This window comes from Schistocerca nitens, chromosome 8, assembly GCF_023898315.1.
Source record: "Schistocerca nitens isolate TAMUIC-IGC-003100 chromosome 8, iqSchNite1.1, whole genome shotgun sequence".
Taxonomy (NCBI): Eukaryota; Metazoa; Arthropoda; class Insecta; order Orthoptera; family Acrididae; genus Schistocerca; species Schistocerca nitens.
In genome coordinates this window covers 511,219,232-511,245,855 of record NC_064621.1, presented here as the reverse complement: position 1 = coordinate 511,245,855, position 26,624 = coordinate 511,219,232, and the positions used below count along the sequence as shown (strand labels likewise).

The following is a 26,624-nucleotide window of genomic DNA, read 5'->3' as shown; positions in this document are numbered from 1 at the left end:
TGACAATCGTGACCTGTAGCTTATTTCACCACATGCGCCATCTGGATTCTCCCCCCAGACACCAGTTCCTCAAACCTCCGCAGGTGGAAACTACACTACATGTCCTTGGTTCTTGACACCCACCTGGCATTAATTTAAGTTAATTTGTTGCGTATCACCATTTCTTCACAATAACTACTTCTTTCTTCACTCCGTTTTAGTGTTCACTTTATTACCTGATAATTATCGCCATCCCCCTACCACCTCTATTATGTGCAATGTTCTTAGCTTTTCACTCTTATTAACTTGTGAATGATGTTTAAGCAGTAATCTCTGTTTTGCATATTACCCTGCCTCCCACCTTTGAGCTCAGGTTTTCAAATCTCGTCCGGTGTAGTCCCCTACAATCAGTCTTCCCTTCTCATTCCACCTGGTAAGTCTCCCCTGACTCACAGTTCTGGGTGACTTTCCCAAACTCTATCCCCTTTCGTAGACCTCTCCAGTCTTTTTCCTTCACCCCTCCTCCTTCCCCCTCAACCCTTCAGCCAGAAGGAGCCAATGGCTCCGAAAGCTTGCCAAATTATAACCTCCTTTTATGTGTGTGTTCTGCCGCTGCTTGGTGAGTAGATTTTTTATCTATCCATTTATATTAAATAAAAGTAGTGTGTACTACAAAGTTTCAGGGAATGTGGACTGACGAACATTTAAATTGGAATGAAGATGTTGTGTATCTTGCAGAAACTCAGTTCAACATGTTTTGTCTTGCGAATAATATCGAAGGTATGTGCTACAGCTGTGTACTTTAGTTGTTTCCAGTCAGTTTCAAGCTACAGCATAAGTTTTTTGGACTTCTTTTTTTACACAAAAAAGAGCTATTGGTATCATGATTTACAGCAAACCACAAACACACTGTAGACCTTATTAAATAGCTAAAGATACTAACAATACCATCTATATATATTTTAAAATGGCTGGAAAAGATCAGTGAAAATCACTGTAATCTTAAAACCAACTCTAACTAACATAATCAAAATACAAGGCATTGTAGAAACTTCCAGTTTCCATATGTAGCAAAAACTAAAAGACAGAATCATGTGAGCCACTTAGGAATCAACCTTTTAAATGCACTTCCATCCCAAATCAAAGAGCTGGAAGCATCCAAGCATGAAGTAAAAAAATACCTGATGGACAGATGCTTCTACAGTGTCAATGAATATCTGTCTCAGATAGTAAACTGAAACCTTTACTTGCTTTCAATAATTTACAGAAATTTAAATTTATTTTCAAATTACAAAATACTTATAAAAATTCTGTTAAATGCCCTCCCAAATACATTTTGTTTAAAAGCCACATATGTTTATCACAAGTATGTGTTTTTTTGTGTAGTAAGTGTTTGTTCTCTATTTATAGACTATGGGTATGTAATCTGCTTTGCCTGTTTATTATGTTATGCATAGTTATCATGTGTTACAGGTAAACATTATAGGTTGGTTGGTTTAAAGATTAAAGGGACCAAACTGCAAAGGTCATCGGTCCCTTGTTTCATAAAAACACAGAGCACAGTAAAACTATCCACCAGTCAGGCGAAGCACTAAAATAAAAATTCCGGGGGAAGAAAAGCCCCATGGTCAATGGTAAGACAACACGGAAAACGGAGCACAGCAACAAAAACAACATAGAGAACAAAGGCAGAAGGAATTAAAACTGCACAGCAGAGGACTGTGGATGGCTGATCACGAAAATAATAGGATGAGCCAGCCACTCTGCAACACGTTAAAACCTCCAGCATTAAAGATTAGGGTGGAGTCGAATTACAACACAAAACTAAGTAAAAGATACAGCACAATAGAGGGTGATGCAATAAAATTAGAGGGACCTATAAAAGCCACTTGCTCGAATAAAACTTAAAACACGATCTGCCATAGACACATCGTCACCTAAAAGAGATTATAAATCACTCAGGACATTAAAAGTTCGCCTGAGGGCGGTTAAAAGAGGACATTCCAACAATATATGGGCCACCGTCATGGTTTCACCACAGCGACAATGAGGGGGGTCCTCTCGACGCAGCAGATGACCATGCGTCAGCCAAGAGTGACCAATGCAGAGCCTACAGAGAATAACAGAATCCCTGCGAGAGGCCCACATGGAGGAACCCCACACGGTTGTGGTCTCCTTTACACGCCGCAGCTTGTTGGGTACAGACAGAGTGCGCCATTCATCTGTCCACATCCCAAAGACCCGACGGCGTAACACCAATCGGAGATCAGTTGCCGGGAGGCCGATCTCCAACGGCAGTTTGCGGGTGGCTTCTTTAGCTAACTTGTCGGCGTGTTCGTTTCCTGCTATCCCAACGTGTCCCGGGGTCCATATGAACACCACTGAACGTCCACGCTGTTCAAGAGCATGAACGGACTCCTGGATGGCAACAACAATGGGGTGGCGTGGGTAGCACTGGTCAAGAGCCTGTAGACTACTGAGAGAGTCACTGCAAATGACAAAAGACTCTCCAGTGCTGGTACGAATACACTCAAGGGCACGAAAAATGGCTGTTAGCTCTGCGGTGTAAACACTGCAGCCGTCCGGCAAGGAGCGCTGGTCTACATAGTCTGCATGAGCATAAGCGTAACCCACACGGCCATCAACCATCGAGCCATCTGTATAGATAGCCTCTGAGTCGCGGGATGCGTCGAGGAGAGCAAGAAATTGGCGGCGCAAGACTGCAGGAGGAACTGAATCCTTTTGCCATTGTGAGAGGTCCAGCCGAAGCTGCGGTCAACGAATACACCAAGGTGGTGTATGTGGGTGGACCTGAAAAGCAGATGGAAGAGGCAAAGACTCGAGGTCACTAAGGAGTGACCGAACACGGATCCCAATGGTATGGCCTGATCGAGGCCGCCGGTGTGGGGTATGGACTGCCGCATTAGCGAAAAGGAGACGGTAGTTAGGGTGACGAGGCGAACAACGAACGTGGGCAGCATAGTTGGCTAAGAGTTGTAGACGCCGAATGTGGAGCGGAGGAACCCCAGCCTCAGCAAGTAGGCTATTAACAGGACTGGTGCGGAATGCTCCTGTCGCCTGTCGAACCCCACAGTGGTGAACGGGGTCCAGCAGTTGCAATGCTGAGGGCGACGCTGAGCCATACGCCACACTCCCATAATCCAGTCAGGACAGCACGAGGGCTTTGTAGAGCTGCAGCAGCGTATTACGATCTGCACCCCAAGTTGTGTTGCTGAGGCAGCAGAGGGCATTCAGATGCTGCCAGCACTGGCGCTTGAGCTGACGAATACGTGGAAGCCAAGTAAGCCGGGCATCGAACAGCAATCCCAGAAAACGGTAAGTGTCAACAACCCTGAGCATGGCATCCTGAAGATAAAGCTCAGGGTGGGGATGGACAGTTCGACGCCGACAAAAGTGCATAACACAAGCCTTCGCAGGAGAAAATTGAAACCCATGGGCTAGGGCCCATGCCTGCGCCTTGCGTATGGCTCCCTGCAACCTACGTTCTACAACAATAATGGTGGAGGAGCTGAAAAAGATGCAGAAATCGTCAACATATAACGTGGGTGAGCAGACGACCCTACTGCTGCTGCATGGCCATTAATAGCCACAAGGAAAAGGGGCACGCTCAATACAGAGCCCTGTGGAACGCCGTTCTCCTGGATATGAAGTGAACTATGGGATGTGCCAATTAAAACGCGGAATGTCCGAACAGATAAAAAATTCTGAATAAAAATGGGGAGAGCGCCCCAGAGACCCCACCCGTGCAACGTGGCGAGAATATGGTGCCGCCACATCGTGTCATATGCTCTGGAGAGGTCAAAAAAGACGGAGACGAGGTGTTGGCACCTGGAAAAAGCAGTGCGGATTGCAGACTCAAGGAAGACCAGCCAGAAGACCCCGAGACTCGAGCAGCCAACACAGCCGTCGACTCACCATACGTTCCAGTAGCTTGCACAGAGTATTTGTCAAGCTGATGGGCTGATAGCTATCCACATTAAGCGGGTCCTTACCAGGCTTCAGCACCGGAACGATGGTACTTTCTCGCCACTGCGACGGAAAGACACCATTGCCCCATACGCGGTTGAAGATGGCAAGAACACATCGCTGACAGTCCGGGGACAGGTGTTTGAGCATCTGATTGTGGATGCCATCTGGCCCAGAGGCTGTATCGGGGCACTGTGCCAGGGCGCTTTGGAGTTCCCACAAACTAAATGGGGCGTTATACGCCTCAGGGTGGCGAGAAGCAAAAGAAAGCCGTTTGCCTTCCTCCCGGCGTTTGAGCGCGCGAAACGCAGGCGGGTAATTCCCCGACGCAGAGGCCTGAACATAGTGCTGTGCGAAATGCTCGGCGATTGCATCGGCATCGGTGGATACCGCCCCGTTGACGGTAAGCCCTGGGACACCTGTAGAGTACTGCAATCCAAAGATGCGCCGGATCTTCATCCACACCTGGGAGGGTGAAGTACGGGAACCAATGTTGGAAACGTACCTCTCCCAGCACTCCTGTTTCTGCCGTTTGATAAGCCTCCGGACCTGAGCACGGAGACGTTTGAATAAAATGAGGTTCTCCAGAGACGGGTGCCGCTTATGTCGCTGAAGAGCCCGCCGACGTTCTTTAATGGCTTCAGCGACCTCTGGAGACCACCAAGGCACTGACTTTCACCAGGGGCACCCTAACGAACGAGGAATGGTACGTTCCGCAGCGGAAACAATCGCTGCAGTCAGTGTCTCAACCGCCACATTGATGGTACCGTGGGGGAGAGATTCAACAGTGGCAGCAGAGGAGAACGTGTCCCACTTGGCCTTGCTAAATGCCCATCTAGGCAAGCGTTCAAGGAAGCGACGCTGTGGTAGTGAAAGGAAGATGGTAAAATGGTCACTACCACACAAGTCCTCGTGGACTCTCCAGTGGACCGATGGTACAAGCCCTGGGCTGCACAACGACAGATCTATGGCTGAGAAGGTGCCGTGCGCTACACTGAAATGTGTGGAGGCGCCAGTGTTTAAGAGGCAGAGGTCGAGTTGGGAGATGAGATTCTCGACCTCTCTGCCTCGGCCAGTAACCTTCGTTCCACCCCACAGGGGATTGTGGGCGTTAAAATCCCCCAGGAGAAGAAAAGGCGTGGGGAGTTGGGCGACAAGTGCAGCCAATTCGGTCAGGGAGACTGTACCACCTGGAGGGAGATAGACACTGCAGACGGTTATGTCCTGGGTAGTCCTTACGCGGACAGCCACAGCTTCCAATGATGTTTGAAGGGGCACAGGAGCAGTATATACAGAGGTAAGGACATACACGCAGGCTCCACCTGACATACTATTGTAAGTGCTACGGTTGCAGTAATAACCCCTGTATCCATGAAGGACAGGGGTCCGCATTGCCGGGAACCAGGTTTCCTGGAGGGCAATACAGAAAGCAGGTGTCATGCTCAGAAGCTGTCGTAGCTCAGGGAGATGGCTAAAATAACCGCCACAATTCCACTGGAGGATTGTACAAAGTGTGTCCTGTAGGGGCATTAAGGTACTGAAAAAGCAAATTACTTCACAGAGTCACATGCTGCCACCGACTGAGTGACAGACGTCGCAACTGCCATTGTTTCTGAGACGGCGAGATCGAGGTCATCAGGGGACGCAAGGAGCTCGACGTCATCCTCAGAGGCTGAGCTGACAGGAAGCATTGGCGCGGGAACCACTGGGTCCTTAGGCTTCTTAGAGAGCTTCCTCTTCTCTCTCGTCTTTGGGAGGAGGGTTCGCATGCTGGGAGGGCTTTCCTGATGCATTGTCAGGAACAGAGGAAGAGCGTGAAGCCCTTCGACCAGCAGCTGGTGGCTTCCTCAGCCACTGGCTAGCGTCTTGTGAGACACTGGTAAAATCCTTGGAAGGGACTCCCCCAAGGGACCCCTTCAAAGCGAGTGAGGCCTGAGGAGGCTGTTGCCTCTCCGGCTGAGCAGCCGGAGGAGGCTGTTGCCTCTCCGGCTGAGCAGCCGGAGGAGGCTGTTGCTTCTCCAGCTGAGGAGCCGGAAGAGGCTTTTGCCTCTCCGGCTGAGCAGCCGGAGGAGGCTGGTGCCTCTCCAGCTGAGAGGTGGGGATGGATGTCACCAGTTGTTCGGGGTCCACTGCTCCCAAACCGGGTGTTTTGGAAGCAGTGGAAGAGAGTGTGGCCCCTACCAGCGGTGGGGCAGGCGTAACTTTACTGTTCTGTGGGCCAACTGAGAAGGGAGTCTTTGCAGGAACTGGTGGCGGCAGAGTTGCAGCAGCATAACTCCTCAACATAGATGTGGGGTTGAGCCATTCTAGCTTCTTCCTTGCCTCTTGGTAAGTTAAACGGTCCAGGGTCTTAATTTCTTGTATCTTCCGCTCTCTTTGGTAGACTGCAGTCTGGCGAGCAGGGAGAACGATGCTCCCCACAGTTAACGCAGGTGGGAGGCGGAGCACATGGAGCATTAGGATGTGAAGGTCGTCCACAATCATGACACGTGGGGCTGGCATTGCATCTGGAGCACATATGTCCGAACTTCCAGCACTGGAAGCATCGCATAGGGGGCGGGACATAGGGCTTGACATCGCACCGGTAGATCATGACCTTGACCTTCTCAGGCAAGCAGTCAACCTCAAAGGCCAGGATGAAGGCACCGGTAGCGACCCTATTATCCTTAGGCCCCCTAAAGACACGACAGACAAAGTGCACGCCTCGTCGTGCCAGGTTCTCCCATAGCTCATCATCAGACTGTAGCAGAAGATCTTTATGAAAGATAATCCCCTGGACCAAATTTAAGGACTTATGGGGAGTGACGTTAACGGGGATGTCACCGAGCTTCTCACAAGCGAGTAACGCCCATGACTGTGCAGATGAAACTGCTTGTATCAAAATAGCCCCGCTCCTCATTTTTGAAACAGATGCCACTTCCCCAAACTTACCTTCAAGATGGTGAACAAAGAAGAGAGGCTTAGTCCCCAAAAATGAATCCCCATCGATTCTGCTGCACACAAGGTATCGTGGAGAATACGACTCCTGTCTGTCCACAGCCCTATGTTCCTCCCATGGCGTGGCTAGGGAAGGGAACGATTTGGGGTTATATGTCACAGCATTAAATTCTGTCTTATCGCGCTTAGAGACGTTGGCGGTCGTGCGACCACCGGATTGAGACTTCACCCGCTTCATTGCGGGGCATCCGCCCCGATGCCACCCACTCCGACCAGGGGCTCTCCCCACGGGCGCCACCCAGCCACAGCAAAGGCCACCCAGCAGAATGGCCATTGCCGGGAGTCCTGATGCCCCAGAGAGATGAGCATTGACTCCTTGGCTTACGTGGGGAGGTGTCAGCTCAGGCATCGGCAGTACGATCCCTGTGTTGTCAGGGGGCTACAACCTAGAGGGTACATGACGACCCCACCACAACGGGCTGGCTACCGTGCTGGATTTTGGGTGCCATGGGTAGTCCATAGTGATCGTGGGTGCAGATGGTGACGCACTAAGGGCGTAACTTACACAATCCATCAGGTGTGTAAGCCCAAAATTAGGGATGGAGGGTGCAGTGACGACGCCAAGGCGATAAAGAGTGCCAAGGTCTTAGGGCAAAGAGGACTCATGGTGCACCACGTAAGGAGTCCTTCCTCAAAAGGCTCGTACTTCTGTTGAATTTGGAAAAATGGAGGTCAAACCCCAATGGGGACCATCACATTAAAGGCCGAAACAGTTGAGACTCCTTTTAGTCGCCTCTTACGACAGGCAGGAATACCGCGGGCCTATTCTAGCCCCCGAACCTGCAGGGGCGGGGGAAGGGGGGGGGGGGGGTAAACATTATAATGATAGATCTTATATCACATGTGAGATCTTTTTGATGATGATGTAAAGCATCCACTACAGTTCAAAAGGAACAATGATGTACATAATTACAGTACTAGAAGGAAAATGATATTCATTACTCCATGTTAAGGTTGTCTTTAGCACACAAAGTTGGCACAATGCTGCAAACACAAATTTTTGATCACTTACCTATTGATACAAAATGTCTGACAGACAGCAAAGTAAAATTTGAAAACAAACTGAGAAAGTCTCTCCTTAACAACTCCTCCTAATCTGTAGAAGAATCTCTATTATTGTAATGTGTACAACTAGGTGGGCAGGAATTTTTAAATTACATCTGTATATCGTTTTTCTATTTGCAGAGAAAAGGAAAAGAAAGAACTTAGAAATGTTCAGAATTTAGCCATACATACAAATTAATTCACAGTGTGAATGTAAAATGACTCGTTCTGCATCATTACTATTTATCATGCAAAATGATCCATGGAACATGTAACTAACTAAATCTTTTTCGAAGGAAGCATCTTGGTATTTGCCTGAAGTGATTTAAGGAAACTACAAGAGACGTATATCAGGGTGCTGGGGTGTGGATTTGAACCACCATCCTCCCAAATATCAACAAAGTGTCTTATCACAGTGACATCTCACTTGTCCTCTAAACGGAAACCAGAATGAACAGATCTGTTACTACAACAGGTTATGAATTTTAAAAATTATAAGGTGGTGTTCTACAGTCATTTACTTATAAAACTCTACCCGAGTCTCTCCAGTCACTGCCCTAAAGCAATCTTATGATGTTTCTATTAGACGAGTACAATTTTCAACTATTTGTGTCAAGTTGCTACATGTTTCATCTATGCACATTACTGTAAACCATATACATTTTTTACTTAAAGCTGTGTTGCAATAAAATCTGAGGATAATCATGGACTTCTAAATGGAAGTCAAGCAAACAGTATCAGATGCACGCAATAACTTGAACTCTGCTGGTCACGTATGTAATAACCAGAAGAGCTTTGAAGCAGTAGACGGTCTGTTGGTTTCTGAAGTGACTACTTAGTGACAAAGTAGTTTGCTTATTTAAGTAACACACATTTAACCACCAAAAAGGAGAAGGAACAGTCTTAAGTATTCAGCAATTCACATGCATCATTATAAAACAAAAATTTTATTATAACTCTTTAGTGTGAAAATTGATTGCTACAACATTTGACTGTCTGAGAAATGACAGTTCTAGTGAATATCCTAAAAAAGTCTTCACAAGTCACAACTCTTATATTGCTCTCTTTTTATCTGTAATGCAGTACATCATTAATATATCAGGAAAACATGAGTCACATTGACCAAGTTATGTTCACATTTTTGACATGTCTGTGTACAGAGTAACAATTCCCACTTCATTTTACCAGCTATTACAATTTAAACTTGGTTTGTACTTGTTTACTGCAATACTTTTTCTTCCCCACTGATTTTTTACATATATAAAATAATAATATTTTATTACAACCTCATTTTTTTCTACTATTCTATGTGGTGACTGTAATTTAAGATGTTTCCACAAAGCATCTGATGGATCCTGATAGAAATCAATTATTACAAACCTTCAAATTCTTGCACAAATTCAAACATCAAATTATGACGACAAAAATTTCAGTATGGAGACAACAAACAAAAATAAAGCAAGGCAGCTATCCATTTGTATCTGATTAATGCATGGAATATAGACATTTAACAGCACAGATTTAGTTTCCTCCAGCTTTTGACAACTGCTCTTCTCTGGTTCACACTTTCAACACCCAAGACTTTCACCTGCAGTTGCAGCAACACCAACTATTTCATCATAGCTGTAGGTGGATGTGTTTGGGTGTGTCTGTAAAAGTGGTATTTAAACTAAAAAGAGTGGTAGCTCAATAGCTAGTAAACACTCTCCATGCCACACATCCATGTACTAGTCATAGGTTCCCTTTTTCATTTTTATATAAATATATCTTATTAGAGCTTTTTGAGTGAAATGCCAGTCTCTGTACACAGTCTATTATTTTCTAGTGAAAAGCATCAGCATTCCTGTGAGATAATAAGTACTGGCCAACCACCATTTCCCAATATTATTGCTATTTCCCCTAACCTAATCTTAAGTTTTACAAACTTTTTATTTTGTATTTCAACCTGGCAGTTTTTAACAACATACTCCAGAAAATTAATGTTTTTTCTCTTAATGTTTTGTTTTATTTGTGTATATCCTCTCTGTTCTTTCTTATCATCACTGCAATTTCTCTGTTTCATCAGGTGAGGAAACCCAGGGCATTTTATATGGCTATTGACTGTTATATGCCATGTCTGTGTTAAAAGTAACACACTCCTGTTCCATTATTCCCCCTCCCCGACACCTACCTTCTGTGTGCTATTACATCCTACCAAACAGTTACTAAAAAGGGCCACCATTCATAACATATATTTAATTTTACTACTATATAAGAGACAGATATTCTCAATGAACCTTGTCAGATTTCAGCACTTGAATTTCATAGTTTGTAAGAAACGGTCTTTATGGCCTAATTTGGAAAATTCCTCATACAAAACATTAATAATGTATGTGATTGTGAAGATAACTGGTATTTTGTTCCTATCAGCTCCGCATTCAAATTGCATATTTTTTTGTGACAGAAAACTTCAATAATAATAATATAGCATTATTCCAAAACAACAAAATTTTTCACACATATAGTTCATAAGAATTTCACCTAGCTCGCTGAAATAGTTCTTACTTCTCTAAATCATTATTACAAGTTTCCCTCTCAAATTATTATGTATTTCAATATAAATGCCTATAGGAAGCTCAATACACTTGAGACTTACTACCTCTCCCACCAACACCTACCACATCTGCAGCAGCCACATAAAACTAGATACAGAAAATGTAATACATCAGTCAGTAGAAGGATAGTCATGACTGCTTACAGTTTGTAAAGTCAAATGATATGTTACATTGTATAAAAACATATGCTCTTTGACATTTATAACACAAAACTTATCTCAAGTTACATACCATAGCATATTATTGCATCTATTTTTAACAGTCTTCTTTTCGCTTCTCAAATGGAATTAATCAAGGATTCATTTTTATACTTTTTACATTGTGCACAAATTTCAACTCTTGAGTAACAAATCATTCAGAATACATTACAAACAGATACACAAAGGCACAGGTACTTACAAATAATAAAACCTGAACACAATGCTCATTACGCTCTGGAGATAAATAAAACCTTCGTTACTGAGTTTTATTTTTCAGAGCTTCACTAAGCTATTTATGATGTCACTGACAGCAAATGATTACTGACAGATACTTTCTAACTGTGATGCTGGAATATATCAGGTCTGCACAAATTACCGTGTGTTTGATACACTGTTTTGCATGTGTGACACTCAGCTGTCCACTGAACATTCACTGACATGTGCGCAGTCATTTTGAATGTCCTGGGTTGTCTCTGTAACTGGCAACAAACCTTGCCATAAAGAATCAGTGTGGACTGAGTGGTTCATAACATGCCTTGCCATATTAGACTTATGCTTGAAACCCTTGCCACATACTTCACATTTGAATGGCCTATCTCTGGAATGAGAAGGAAGATGCCGTGCCAGGTGAGACTGTGATGTGAATTTCATTTGGCAAACAGGGCAATACAAAAGCCTTTCCCCTGAATGCACTCTAATGTGAGATGTTAGATGTGATGAATGGGCAAATAGTTTCCCACAAATGCTGCAGCTGAAAGGTTTCTCACCTGAATGTTTTCTATAATGAGATTTTAGTTGAGACGACTGAGAGAATGCCTTTCCACATTGTTCGCACGAGAATGGTCTCTCTCCAGTGTGGACTCTTCTGTGGACTGTGAGATGAGATGATGTAACAAATGTTTTCCCACATTCATGACAAGAAAAAGGTTTTTCACCCGTGTGCTTTCGTAAATGTACTACCAAGCTTGTGGAACGTGCAAACTTCTGGCCACAGTGTGCACAAGAAAATGGTTCTTCACCAGTATGGATCCGCATATGGACAGTCAAGTGGGATGATGAAACAAATGCTTTACCACACAACTTACAAGGAAATGGTTTCTCACCAGTATGTGAACGTATGTGAACTGTTAACTGGGATGATGAAATAAAACGCTTGCCGCACTCTATGCATTTATATGGTTTCTCACCAGTGTGAGTTTTGAAGTGAACGCTCAGCTGCGAGGAAGACACAAATGTTTTGCCACATTCTATGCATGCATATGGCTTTTCACCAGTATGTATTCTCCTGTGTATTGTTAATTTTGATGAAGACACAAATGCCTTTCCACAATCAGGACACCCATATGGTCTTGTTTTGTCAGTTACATCTTCTGCAGGAAATTTCTGGGCACTTCGTTGTGGTGCTTGTCGGCGAATATTACTCACAGCTGCATCATCTTTCTTGAGTGTAAGTAATTGCTGACGAGTTGCTGCATGACTTCTACTCCTGTAAAATAAAAAAAATTAAAATATGTTGAAATTTCCACATTGTAAATTGGGAAGCTGCAATCAATAGAGTGTAAACAATAAAGAACAATCAATAGAGTGTAAACAATAAAGAATATTGATGTGGTTCTTCAAAATGCTCATCAAGAAGAGAAACGTTAGGCAAAAGGATTAAAGCATTTTCACTGCTAATGCAGAGTGTGTCATAATCGAATATACAACTTTGGAATGATATAGAAATTTATTGAGATAACTTACAGAATCGGTAGATGTGTCGTTTTGTAGCAAACTACCTCAAGTTTCACAAAAAGTGTCAAGTGTCATGTTGGTTCAATGTGACTACCACTTGTGATGCTGCAAACATACCACCAGTAATCAATTTCTTCCTACATTTTTTTGCAGCAAACTGGGCACAATTTGTGCAACAGCAGCTTAGATTTGATTTCTCGGGTCAGTTAAACTGTTTGGTAGGGAAGAAACATACACATGGTCTTTAATTAAACCACAGAGAAAGAAATCCAGTGCTGTCAAAACACAGTGAGCATGCTCTGCACAAGTAAAAGTAGCCATTTTAACTGTGCAGTATGCTGGTGCTTCTGGTGGCAGAATGTGGTGCTGGTGCACTACATGAATTACACTTGATGTTGCTTGCTACAAAATGACACATCTACCGATTCCGTAAATTATCTCAAAAAAATTCTATGCCATTCCAAAGTTGTAAAGTCCTTTTTGACTCACCCTGTATAATGCTCTAGATCAAAAAGAACTGTTAGCACAGTATTTTTCTTTGATAACAGAAATATCTGAAAAAAAAATAATAATTACTTTCTGTCAACATTAATATCCATAGAGCACTATTTTGGAATAGACCTAAATGAAGGAAGGAAGCAACTGCAAAAGAGCATTGCTTGCATTTGACTTTTTGATTTCATTAAATCATAGAAAACCTGAATAGGTATGGCAGCCAAATAGGGAATTGAACTCAGAACCACCTGGAAATGAGTCTAACGTCCTGACCAGCCAACACCAACCAACCTGGCCACAGCAGTATTCAGCTAAGTATCAAAATCCGATTGACACAACTGTTCAATTACACGGAAACATAAAGACTGGCCAGCTCTTAGCTTTTGGAGGTGTAATTTCAAGTACTGCTGGTAGAAACACTTAAAATTAGAAAAAAACTTTCAAATTTTAAGATCTTTTATATTTGTTCAAAAGTGACAGATTAGTTGGGGAATTTGAAAGAAAGGAGGGGCAAGATTGAGAGTGACCCCCCTGTTGCGCAAGCAAAATTACCAAACTTCTTGCAGAGAACTCTTTAAGAGTTTTGTAATTTTTCCACTCACTTCCCAGTAAATTTACTCTTTAATCGTACATGCTTCTGGTGATAAAACAAAAAAACACTGTGTCAGTTGTACTGCGATTTTTCATTCACAATACAAGACACAAAAATAGCACTCACCAACAAGTTTCCCTCTTGTCAATGGTTCAGGGTGGAGTTATGTACTCTGTTCCAAAGGTATTCACAAAGCTTACATGTTAGATTAAACAAAAAACTGGGAATGTCATTAGTTGTGCTAATACTACTCATCTAGTTTGAAGATTCCTTTTACTTGCCTATAAAGTAACAATGTTAACTGTAAACACACTTCTATTATAACATTTCTCTGCAAAACGTTTGGACAAACTAGGTAAAGTAACACAATATGTTTTATAATACGTTAACTATTCAGGACAATGAAGAAGTGTGGGAACATGTCAGAAGTCTCCCAGTAGCGCACAGAAAGTTGGACATCACATGGCATGAGGTCAGTGTGACTGTAGCAGCAAATGGGGCTGGCCCCGTAACAAAAGACAGTTGAAACAACAAGAAAAGACAGTGTGTTCAATCAGTGAGCAGTTACACTGCATTGTGGTGGTTTTCTTCATTACAACATGGCCTGGAGATAACATTTGAATGACTTCACTTGGGAAAGAATCATAGGGAAACTGGAAGAAGGACAAAGTGTGATGAGGTATTGCTCACAGCAATTGTTTCACGTGCAGGGAAAGTGTTCTGGACCACAGGCACTGCTGCCTGAGGGGGAGGAGGTGCCGACCACAGTAAACTATCAGCAGCAAATGATTGCTACATTGTGCAGCATGCAAGATGGGCCTCACATCAAACAGCAGGTGCAGTTGCAATCACATTTAACAGGACTACAAGGCACACAATCTCTCAGTCCGCCAAGGCACAGCTACTGCATGGGGGGGTGATCTCTTCGGCCAATGGACAGCATGTTGTGTTCTACAGGCAACCGCACATCAGTGGCACTATTTGCGATCATACCAAGAGCATCAGGACAATGCACCCAGGAACATCGTTGAACATCATCATTTTGGTGGTCCAGGTTTTATGGTGTGGGGAGGCATAATGTTGCATGGGCATACTGACCTCCAAATCTTTGAACACGGGACACTTACCAGTCAACATTATTGTGACACCGTATTCCTTGCTGCAGTGACTGCCACTTCACGTTGTAGCCAGATATGAGAATCAAGACAGTCCGAGCAGCTGCAGCACCATCTTCCTACCTCTACCTCAGCCAATCCACCAAAGAGATTAATAACAACAACATCACCAGCCACAGCATGCCAGGAAGGCTCGCCAGACAGGCTGACTCCGATATGTCTGACAGAGGGTGAACCATTGGTATCTAGAAGCGAGTCCCCCCTTCGGCCACCACTACGCTCATGCAGGTGCAAACACTACTTGTGGTCTGATTTAAATGAGCACACAGACCACTACAGCCAGTTTATCTCAGTGTGCTGTAGGACAAGGACTCTGAGATCAAAAAGTCATTCCAACATATCTGTATATGGCTTTACTAAAAATACAAAGAAAAGTAGGAATATCTTCCCCCTAAGCAAGACAAAAAGAAACATTTAAGATTAACTGAGTGGTACAAACATTTCATCTGAAGCAATAAATGTTGGGTTTTTAATGAAAAAAGTTCAGTACACCTTAAACAGGTAAGTGTCCAGATCTTAAACAGGTAAGTGTCCAGAAAAGTTGTGAGGGATATATGAGACCCTCTGTGGTTCAACAGCCATGTTAAAAATATACTAAAAAAGCAAAGAGAGCTTCACTGCAAATGCAAATGTATCTAAAGCCCCACAGACAAACAAAAACTAAACGAAACCAAAATTAGTGTAAGAGGAGCCACGCGTAAAGTGTTCAACCAATTCAAAAGTAAAATACTACCTAAGAATCTATGTGATGATAATGACATTGAAATGGAGGATGACATAGAAAAGGCCCAAATACTGAACATATTTTACAAGGCTGCTTCCCAGAGAATGATCATACTGTTGTACCTGCTTTAAATCTCTGCACAAATGACAAAATGAAAGACACCAAAATAAGAGTCCACGGGATATAAAAGTAACTGAACTTGCTCAACAGAGGAAAGGTCATTGGACATGACTAGATATTGGTACAGTTCTAGACAGACTATGTGAAAGAACTTTCCCCTCTTCTAGCAGCAGTGTACCACACGCCTAATAGGTCTCCAGAGGAGCGAAGAGTTTGTAATGATTAGAAAGAAACACAGGTCATACTTGTTTTCAAGAAGGGTCCAACAGACACACAAAACTACAAGCCTCTATACGTGATGATGTACTGCTGTAAAATTTTGGAACGTGTTTTATACTTACGAATTATGGTATTTCTGGAGACCAAAAATCTCCACTGTAGGAGTCCATGTGGGTTCAAAAAACAATGATTTTGTGAAATCCAACTCTGTCTGTTCATACACGACAGTCAGACAGCAGTAGATACAGGGCATTCAATACAGTTCTGCACTGCTGCCTAGTGATCAAAATATGAACATACAGAAAATCATGGGCTCAAAAGTCTTTTTTTTACATGTCAAGTTCCTAGGACCAAATTGAGGAGCAAATCTCCAAGGTCATGGAACATGTCAGTACATAAAATTACAACATAAAAGAAATAACAGATAAAAATAAAATGTTTATGAACCCGACAAAAGTCAAGCCATAAGTTTAAGTAAACGCAATCAACAATACAACAAGAATCAGCTTAATGTTTCAAGGAACTCCTCGACAGAATAGAAGAAGTGACCCCAGCGCATGGATTACTGTTAATATTTTTGAATCTGAGTGGTACCTTATTGAAAATGGATGCAGCACTATATTGCACACCTTTCTGCAAAAGAGTTAAGGAAGACCGATCCAAATGCAGGTTAGATTTCTGCCGAGTATTAACTGAGTGAAAGCTGCTTGTTCATGGGAATAACATAATATTGTTAACAAGACACGACAGTACATCTACATCTACATTTATACTCCACAAGCCACCCAACGGTGTGTGGCGGTGGGCACTTTACGTGCCACTGTCATTACCTCCATTTCCTGTTCCCGTCGCGTATGGTTTGCAGAAAGAACGACTGCCGGAAAGCCCCCGTGCGTGCTGGAATCTCTCTAATTTTACATTCGTGATCTCCTCAGGAGGTATAAGTACGGGGAAGCAATATATTCGATACCTCATCCAGAAACGCACCCTCTTGAAACCTGGACAGCAAGCTACACTGCGATCCAGAGCACCTCTATTGCAGAGTCTGCCACTTGAGTTTGCTAAACATCTCCGTAATGCTATCATGCTTACCAAATAACCCTGTGACGAAACACACCGCTCTTCTTTGGATCTTCTCTATCTCCTCCGTCAACCCGATCTGGTACGGATCCCACACTGATGAGCAATACTCAAGTATAGGTCGAACGAGTGTTTTGTAAGCCACCTCCTTTGTTGATGGACTACATTTTTTAAGGACTGGTACCTGCCTTACCAACAATTAATTTTATATATTCATTCCACTTCAAATCGTTCCACACGCATACTCCCAGATATTTTACAGAAGTAACTGCTACCAGTGTTTGTTCCGCTATCATATAGTCATACAATAAAGGATCCTTCTTTCTATGTATTCTCAATACATTACATTTGTCAATGTTAGGGGTCAGTTGCCCCTCCCTGCACCAAGTGCCTATCTGCTGCAGATCTTCCTGCATTTCACTGCAATTTTCTAATGCTGCAACTTCTGTGTGTACTACAGCATCATCCGCGAAAAGCCGTATGGAACTTCGAACACTATCTACTAGGTCATTTATATATATTGTGAAAAGCAATGGTCCCATATCACTCCCCTGTGGCACGCCAGAGGTTACTTTAACGTCTGTAGACGTTTCTCCATTGATAACAATATGCTGTGTTCTGTTTGCTAAAAACTCTTCAATCCAGCCACACAGCTGGTCTGATATTCCATAGGCTCTTACTTTGTTTATCAGGTGACAGTGTGGAACTGTATCAAACGCCTTCCGGAAGTCAAGGAAAATAGCATCTACCTGGGAGCCCGTATCTAATATTTTCTGGGTCTCATGAACAAATAAAGCAAGTTGGGTCTCACACACGATCGCTGTTTCCAGAATCCATGTTGATTCCTACAGAGTAGATTCTGGGTTTCCAGAAATGACATGATACAAGAGCAAAAAACATGTTCTAAAATTCTACAACATATCAATGTCGGAGATATAGGTCTATAGTTTTGCGCATCTGCTCGACGACCCTTCTTGAAGACTGGGACTACCTGTGCTATTTTCCAATCATTTGGAACCTTCCATTCTTCTAGAGACTTGCGGTACACGGCTGTTAGAAGGGGGGCAAGTTCTTTCACATACTCTGTGTGGAATCGAATTGATATCCCGTCAGGTCCAGTGGACTTTCCTCTGTTGAGTGATTCCAGTTGCTTTTCTATTCCGTGGACACTTATTTCGATGTCAGCCATTTTTTCGTTTGGCCGAGTATTTAGAGAAGGAACTGCAGTGCGGTCTTCCTCTGTGAAACAGCTTTGGAAAAAGATGTTTAGTATTTCAGCTTAACGCGTGTCATCTTCTGTTTCAATGCCATCATCATCCCGGAGTGTCTGGATATGCTGTTTCGAGCCACTTACTGATTTAACATAAGACCCAGAACTTCCTAGGATTTTCTGTCAAGTCAGTACATAGAATTTTACTTTCGAATTCACTGAACACTTCAGGCATAGCCCTCCTTACGCTAACTTTGACATCGTTTAGCTTCTGTTTGCCTGAGAGTTTTTGGCTGCGTTTAAACTTGCAGTGAAGCTCTCTTTGCTTTCGCAGTAGTTTCCTAACTTTGTTGTTGAACCACGGTGGGTTTTTCCCGTCCCTCACAGTTTTATTCATCATGTAACTGTCAAAATGCATTTGTGATTGCCTTCAACTTTTTCCATAAACACTCAACACTGTCAGTGTCGGAACAGAAATTTTCATTTCGATCTGTTAGGTAGTCTGAAATCTGCCTTCTATTACTCTTGCTAAACAGATAAACCTTCCTCCCTTTTTTATATTCCTATTTACTTCCATATTCAGGGATGCTGCAACAGCCTTATGTTCACTGATTCCCTGTTCTGCACTTACAGAGTCGAAAAGTTCGGGTCTGTTTGTTATCAGTAGGTCCAAGATGTTATCTCTATGAGTCGGTTCTCTGTTTAATTGCTCGAGGTAATTTTCGGATACTGCACTCAGTATAATATCACTCGATGCTCTGTCCCTTCCACCCATCCTAAACATCTGAGTGTCCCAGTCTATATCCGGTAAATTGAAATCTCCACCTAAGACTATAACATGCTGAGAAAATTTATGTGAAATGTATTCCAGATTTTCTCTGAGTTGTTCTGCCACTAATGCTGCTGAGTTGGGAGGTCGATAAAAGGAGCCAATTATTAACCTAGCTCGGTTGTTGAGTGTAACATCCACCCATAATAATTCACAGGAACTATCCACTTCTACTTCACTACAGGATAAACTACTACTAACAGCGACAAACACACCACCACCAGTTGCATGCAATCTATCCTTTCTAAACACCGACTGTGTCTTTGTAAAAATTTTGGCAGAATTTATCTCTGGCTTCAGCCAGCTTTCCTTACCTATAATGATTTCAGTTTCCATGCTTTCTATCAGCACTTGAAGTTCCGGTACTTTACCAATGCAGCTTCGACAGTTTACAATTACAATAATGATTGCTGCTTGGTCCCCGCATGTCCTGACTTCACCCTGCACCCTTTGAGGCTGTTGCCCTTTCTGTACTTGCCCGAGGCCATCTAACCTAAAAAAAAAACGCCTAGGCCATGCCACACAACCCCTTCTACCCGTGTAACCGCCTGCTGCGTGTAGTGGACTCCTGACCTATCCAGCGGAACCCGAAACCCCACCACACTATGGCGCAAGTCGAGGAATCTGCAGCCCACACGGTCGCAGAACCGTCTCAGCCTCTGATTCAGACCCTCCACTCGGCTCTATACCAAAGGTCCGCAGTCAGTCCCGTCTACGATGATGCAGATGGTGAGCTCTGCTTTCATCCCGCTAGCAAGACTGGCAGTCTTCACCAAATCAGATAGTCGCCAGAAGGCAGAGAGGATTTCCTCCGACCGATCGAGGTGGCGCAGTGGTTAGACACTGGACTCGCATTCGGGAGGACGACGGTTCAATCCCGCGTCCAGCCATCCTGATTTAGGTTTTCCGTGATTTCCCTAAATCTCTCCAGGCAAATGCCGGGATGGTACCTTTCAAAGGGCACGTTCGACTTCCTTCCCCGTCCTTCCCTAATCCGATGAGACCGGTGACCTCGCTGTCTGGTCTCCTTCCCCAAACCAACCAACCGATTTCCTCCGATCCATAGCAACACACATCATTGGTGCCGACATGAGCGACCACCTGCAGGTGGGTGCACCCTGTACCTTTCATGGCATCCGGAAGGACCCTTTCCACATCTGGAATGACTCCCCCCAGTATGCACACGGAGTGCACATTGGATTTTCCTCCCCTCTCTTGCTGCCATATCCCTAAGGCGCCCCATTACACGCCTGACGTTGGAGCTCCCAACTGCCAGTAAGCCCACCATCTGCGACCGCCCGGATCTTGCAGACTGAGGGGCAACCTCTGGAACAGAACAAGCAGCCATGTCCGGCCGAAGACCAGTATCAGCCGGAGACATAGCCCGAACCCAGTTCGTCAGACAAACTGGAGAGGACTTCCGTTCAGCCCTCCGGAATGTCTTTTGCCCCCTGCCACACCTCGAGATGAGCTCCCACTCTACCACAGCTGAGGGGTCAGCCTCAATGTGGGCAGTATCCCGGGCAGGACTTATTGGCCTAGCCAACCATTTCTGAGCCAAAAATATCCTTTTAGAATGGGAAGAGTTACCTCAAAATATAATACCATACAACATATGCAAATGAAAATAAGCAAAGGAGACTAATTTTTGTGTTGAACGATCACTCACTTCAGATATCATTCGAATAGTAAAAATGGCAGCATTAAGTCTTTGAACAATATCTTGAACATGGGCTTTCCACGGCAGAGTACTATCTATCTGAACACCTACAAATTTGAACTGTTCAGTTTTACTAATCACATGCCCATTCTGTGAAATTAAAACGTGGGGTTTTGTTCAATTGTGTGTTAGAAACTGTAAAAATTGAGTCTTACTGTGATTTAGCGTTTATTTTCTACAAGCCATGAACTTATGTCACGAGCTACACTATTTGAAACCGGCCAATGTTGCACACAACATCGTTTACTATCAAGCTAGTTTCATCAGCAAACAGAAATATTTTAGAGCTACCCACAATACTAGAGAGCATATCATTTATATGGAACAGGAGTGGCCCCACACTGATCCCTGCCCCCCTGCCGCCCCCCCACTTGACTGTACCCCACTCAGACCCCATATCACAGCCACTCTCAACACTGTGAATGATGACCTTTCTGGCAAACAGAACACAGTATGTCATTCTTAACAGACTGAAGTCTTCAGAAGTAAAAGTGATTGGATAAAACTCAAGGAAGTGTTATAACACCATTACTTTTCATAATATATTTAAATGACCTAGTAGACAAGTCAGAAGTTCAATATGGCTTTGCGTGGATAATGTTGTTGTGTACAGGGAAGTTGCAATGATATAAAATTGTAGTGAAATGCTGGGGAGGGGATTGACGCCTTATGCAGGGACTGGTAATTCACCCTTAACACAAGCAAATGTAACGTATTGCACATAAATAGTCAAAAAACTCTTTATTTTGTGAGTACACAATTGCAAAATAACCACTGGAGAAGTTACTGTTCAACAGTCTTTCTCAAACTATTTAGGGACACAACTTGGTTGGAAAAAAAAAAATCTCTCCCATATCATTGCCTCATTCATCAGTTTTATGATGAACTGCCTACCATTTTGTTTACAGTAGCAGATATTAAGCATGCTACTGCATGAAATTTGAAAACTTTGCAATGAAAATAGGGTTCCTTTTGAGTATGCATTACGTGTATGTTAGGTCATGCAATGCTGTACACTGGTAGTAGCTAACATACTTAAATGCAATAATGGAAGTTCCAGGATGGAACAGTATGTAAAACCACGTACCTATAGCGGCCTGATGTATGGAGTATAGAAACACGTAGTGGTTGTGTGAGTGAATGTTTGTACATTTGCGACAAAAAGAGCAAGAGCTCAAAAGAAAGCATGAAAAGTGTTTCGTGTTATGTGTTTCTATGCTCCACACACCAGTCTAACATATTAAATTAAGATGAGATCCATATCTGCCTCCAATCTCGAGAAAATGGATTGTATATAGTGCATTCACTTCCAATAGTGCATGCAGACACTACAGTGAAAATGAAATATTCATAACACCCCTCATATCTCGTAAACGGTTCAAGATATCAAAACAAGTTTTGGGCACATGACACCATGAAAAGCAGAGAGTATTTTGTCACATAGTTGACATGACACACTTTATCTGCCATGATATATGAAAAACGACAGGTTTTTTATTTAAAAAATTTAATTATTTTAAGGGCCAATGACAGCTGGTGAAATGAGAATTAGTAAGGGTTTGCAACAACCTAATTTTTCATAAGCTATTAACTTGACTTGTCCTCAGTTTTTCCTTGTATGTGATGCATTAAAAAAGAAATGAACTAGAGGCTATAACATGAAAACTACTGAAAGAATCATAATGACGTTGCCTGCAGAAGGAGCGGACCCTACAAGAGCACTTAATGTCCAAAACTTGTCACTAGAGGAACACAGATGCACACCCACATGATGACAGAGCAAGCACGCACACACTTTGACCACCTACTGCACTGTCTGCTGCAAACAGCGAAATGGAGGCTTCAAAAGAAGAGCAAAGGAGTGTAGTGCATTTCCTGACAGCGGAAGGAATGTGGGGAATGGAAATTCATTGAAGAATGGCACAAGTGTACGGAGAGCACTGCACATCCTATCCCTGCAGCGATAGCTGCTACCATAACTTCTGGCCTTGAGTAATGAGGGCATCCACCTGCCAGACAATGGTGTTGGTAATGTGATGTGTCATTCCAGACCATGCATCAATGGCCAAAAACATCCATCCTTCCCAGAATTGCTTGTGCAATGTTTTAATTTTGCAACAGATGTGCAACACTCTCCATTCATTCTTGAATGAATTTCCATTCCCCACATTCCTTCCACTGTCACAAAATGCACTACACATCTTTTCTTTTCTTTTCTTTTGAAGCCTCCATTTCACTGTTTCCAGCATGACTGAGTGCAGCAGACAGTCAACATGTGTGTGTGCTTGCTCTGTTGTCATGTGGGTGTACACAAATGTCCCTCCAGCAGCAAGTTTAGGACTACAGCATTTTATAGGAACCAACCATTCTTCCGAAGGTAATGGCATTATGATGTTTTCGACAGTTTTCATTTTACAGCCCCTGGCTTGTTTCTTTAAGGCATCAACAACAGACTTTCAGGATTCTGTCACAATTGCAACTGCATTACTTGAAACTGTGTAAATCCTGGTGTGTTTTGATGAAAGAAGCTAATTTTAACATAACGACAAGAGAAAGGAAAAATGGGTTTAGAAGTCAGGTGAGAATAAAGTGCTCCTTCTTGTGCAATTTCAATGTAATCTTGTACCCCACAGTGGTTTTAATAATGAATGGTTGACATGTTGGACTATGGGTCGTACTGACAATATTATCATTTGGAGACTCACTAGTTGAGCTTACAAGTTTTGCTTGTGATCAAGCTTCAGCTTGCACCTCAGCTGCACCTTCCCTACTGCACTGTCTACTGGCAACTAGTAATGCAACCCGAACCATTACCTCACCTCCTCCCTACTATGCTGTTTGCACAAGTAGGTGCCAAGTTGTTTTTTTGAACACTCTGCATCATGGAATGGCCTCCATAAAACACCAAACACACTGAGAAGCCATCCTGATTCATAACCACTCAACCATGAATCACATGTGCAAATTATTCAGAGCTGCACCCTAGTCACGCACAAATCATTCAATTACGTCCCAAATGTACTCATTAGGACTGATAACAGGTAACTGGAGTGAGGCAGGGCACATAAGCTGGATGCTACAGGCAAACAAATAGATGCAAATGATGAAACAGTAAGTTTCTTTATTTTACACTGGTGAAAGATGATGGCAGACATATCTGGGAATTTGTTTCATCCTGTGTAAGCAATCCCTACACAAGAACATCTCCATCATCTGCTTGAAGAGTACCTTTTACAAAGTGGTTTGAACTGCATCATGTTATTTTAAATATGTTCATACTCTGTGATCCGCAAATACCAAAATGTACCATACTCATCAGTACAGATAACCTTTCTCCTTATTCTAAGTGTTCCATGAAAGTGCTCTCAAGTCCATTTAATATTAGTGTTCTGGGGCATGCCATTACCGCTGCTCACTGGTTATTCTTATCCAGCTCGTAACTGGCAAGTGATGAGCGAGACTGTGGCTCGTCTTGTGAAGTTATAAAGGTAAATTGAATTAAATAATTATACATTATATCCTATTATAATAATACAAAATATTATATATAATTATATATTTTACTATATAATAATATATCTAAAAACAAAGATGATGTGACTTACCGAACGAAAGCGCTGGCAGGTCGATAGACACACAAACATACACACAAAATTCAAGCTTTCGCAACAAACTGTTGCCTCATCAGGAAAGAAGGAAGGAGAGGGAAAGACGAAAGAATGTGGGTTTTAAGGGAGAGGATAAGGAGTCATCCCAACCCGGGAGCGGAAAGACTTACCTTAGGGGGAAAAAGGACGGGTATACACTAGCGCTCGCGCACACACACACACACACACACACACACACACACACATATCCATCCACACATATACAGACACAAGCAGACATATTTAAAGACAAAAAGTTTGGGCAGAGATGTCAGTCGAGGCGGAAGTACAGAGGCAAAGATGTTGTTGAATGACAGGTGACGTATGAGTGGTGGCAACTTGAAATTAGTGGAGATTGAGGCCTGGTGGGTAACGGGAAGAGAGGATACATTGAAGAGCAAGTTCCCATCTCCGGAGTTCGGATAGGTTGGTGTTGGTGGGAAGTATCCAGATAACCCGGGTGGTGTAACACTGTGCCAAGATGTGCTGGTCGTGCACCAAGGCATGTTTAGCCACAGGGTGATCCTCATTACCAACAAACACTGTCTGCCTGTGTCCATTCATGCGAATGGACAGTTTGTTGCTGGTCATTCCCACATAGAATGCATCACAGTGTAGGCAGGTCAGTTGGTAAATCACGTGGGTGCTTTCACACGTGGCTCTGCCTTTGATCGTGTACACCTTCCGGGTTACAGGACTGGAGTAGGTGGTGGTTGGAGGGTGCATGGGACAGGTTTTACACCGGGGGCGGTTACAAGGATAGGAGCCAGAGGGTAGGGAAGGTGGTTTGGGGATTTCATAGGGATGAACTAACAGGTTACGAAGGTTAGGTGGACGGCGGAAAGACACTCTTGGTGGAGTGGGGAGGATTTCATGAAGGATGGATCTCATTTCAGGGCAGGATTTGAGGAAGTCGTATCCCTGCTGGAGAGCCACATTCAGAGTCTGGTCCAGTCCCGGAAAGTATCCTGTCACAAGTTGGGGCACTTTTGTGGTTCTTCTGTGGGAGGTTCTGGGTTTGAGGGGATGAGGAAGTGGCTCTGGTTATTTGCTTCTGTACCAGGTCGGGAGGGTAGTTACGGGATGCGAAAGCTGTTGTCAGGTTGTTGGTGTAATGGTTCAGGGATTCCGGACTGGAGCAGATTCGTTTGCCACGAAGACCTAGGCTGTAGGGAAGGGACCGTTTGATGTGGAATGGGTGGCAGCTGTCATAATGGAGGTACTGTTGCTTGTTGGTGGGTTTGACGTGGACGGACGTGTGAAGCTGGCCATTGGACAGATGGAGGTCAACGTCAAGGAAAGTGGCGTGGGATTTGGAGTAGGACCAGGTGAATCTGATGGAACCAAAGGAGTTGAGGTTGGAGAGGAAATTCTGGAGTTCTTCTTCACTGTGAGTCCAGATCATGAAGATGTCACCAATAAATCTGTACCAAACTTTGGGTTGGCAGGCCTGGGTAACCGAGAAGGCTTCCTCTAGGCGACCCATGAATAGGTTGGCGTACGAGGGGGCCATCCTGGTACCCATGGCTGTTCCCTTTAATTGTTGGTATGTCTGGCCTTCAAAAGTGAAGAAGTTGTGGGTCAGGATGAAGCTGGCTAAGGTAATGAGGAAAGAGGTTTTAGGTAGGGTGGCAGGTGATCGGCGTGAAAGGAAATGCTCCATCGCAGCGAGGCCCTGGACGTGCGGAATATTTGTGTATAAGGAAGTGGCATCAATGGTTACAAGGATGGCTTCCGGGGGTAACAGATTGGGTAAGGATTCCAGGCGTTCGAGAAAGTGGTTGGTGTCTTTGATGAAGGATGGGAGACTGCATGTAATGGGTTGAAGGTGTTGATCTACGTAGGCAGAGATATGTTCTGTGGGGGCTTGGTAACCAGCTACAATGGGGCGGCCGGGATGATTGGGTTTGTTAATTTTAGGTAGAAGGTAGGGGTGCGGGGTGTCGGTGGGGTCAGGAGGTTGATGGAGTCCGGTGAAAGGTTTTGTAGGGGGCCTAAGGTTCTGAGGATTCCTTGAAGCTCTGCCTGGACATCGGGAATGGGATTACCTTGGCAAACTTTGTATGTGGTGTTGTCTGACAGCTGACGCAATCCCTCAACCACATACTCCCGACGATCAAGTACCACGGTCGTGGAACACTTGTCCGCCGGAAGAATGACTATGGATCGGTCAGCCTTCAGATCACGGATAGCCTGGGCTTCAGCAGTGGTGATGTTGGGAGTAGGATTACAGTTTTTTAAGAAGGATTGAGATGCAAGGCTGGAAGTTAGAAATTCC

General features: G+C 43.7%; 1 protein-coding gene across 7 annotated transcripts in view; it reads right to left on the bottom strand.

The window, feature by feature from the left end:
* Positions 1 to 8,938: 8,938 nt before the first annotated feature.
* Positions 8,939 to 26,624, bottom strand: part of LOC126199258 (oocyte zinc finger protein XlCOF6.1-like) — a 94,667-nt gene continuing 76,981 nt past the window's right edge. For all 7 annotated transcript variants that reach the window (XM_049936059.1, XM_049936062.1, XM_049936058.1 and 4 more), the window contains one exon: positions 8,939 to 12,287. In XM_049936059.1, coding sequence (XP_049792016.1) covers positions 11,213 to 12,287 — 1,075 coding nt within the window. In that variant the 3' untranslated portion in view covers positions 8,939 to 11,212. The remainder of the gene's footprint in view (positions 12,288 to 26,624) is intronic.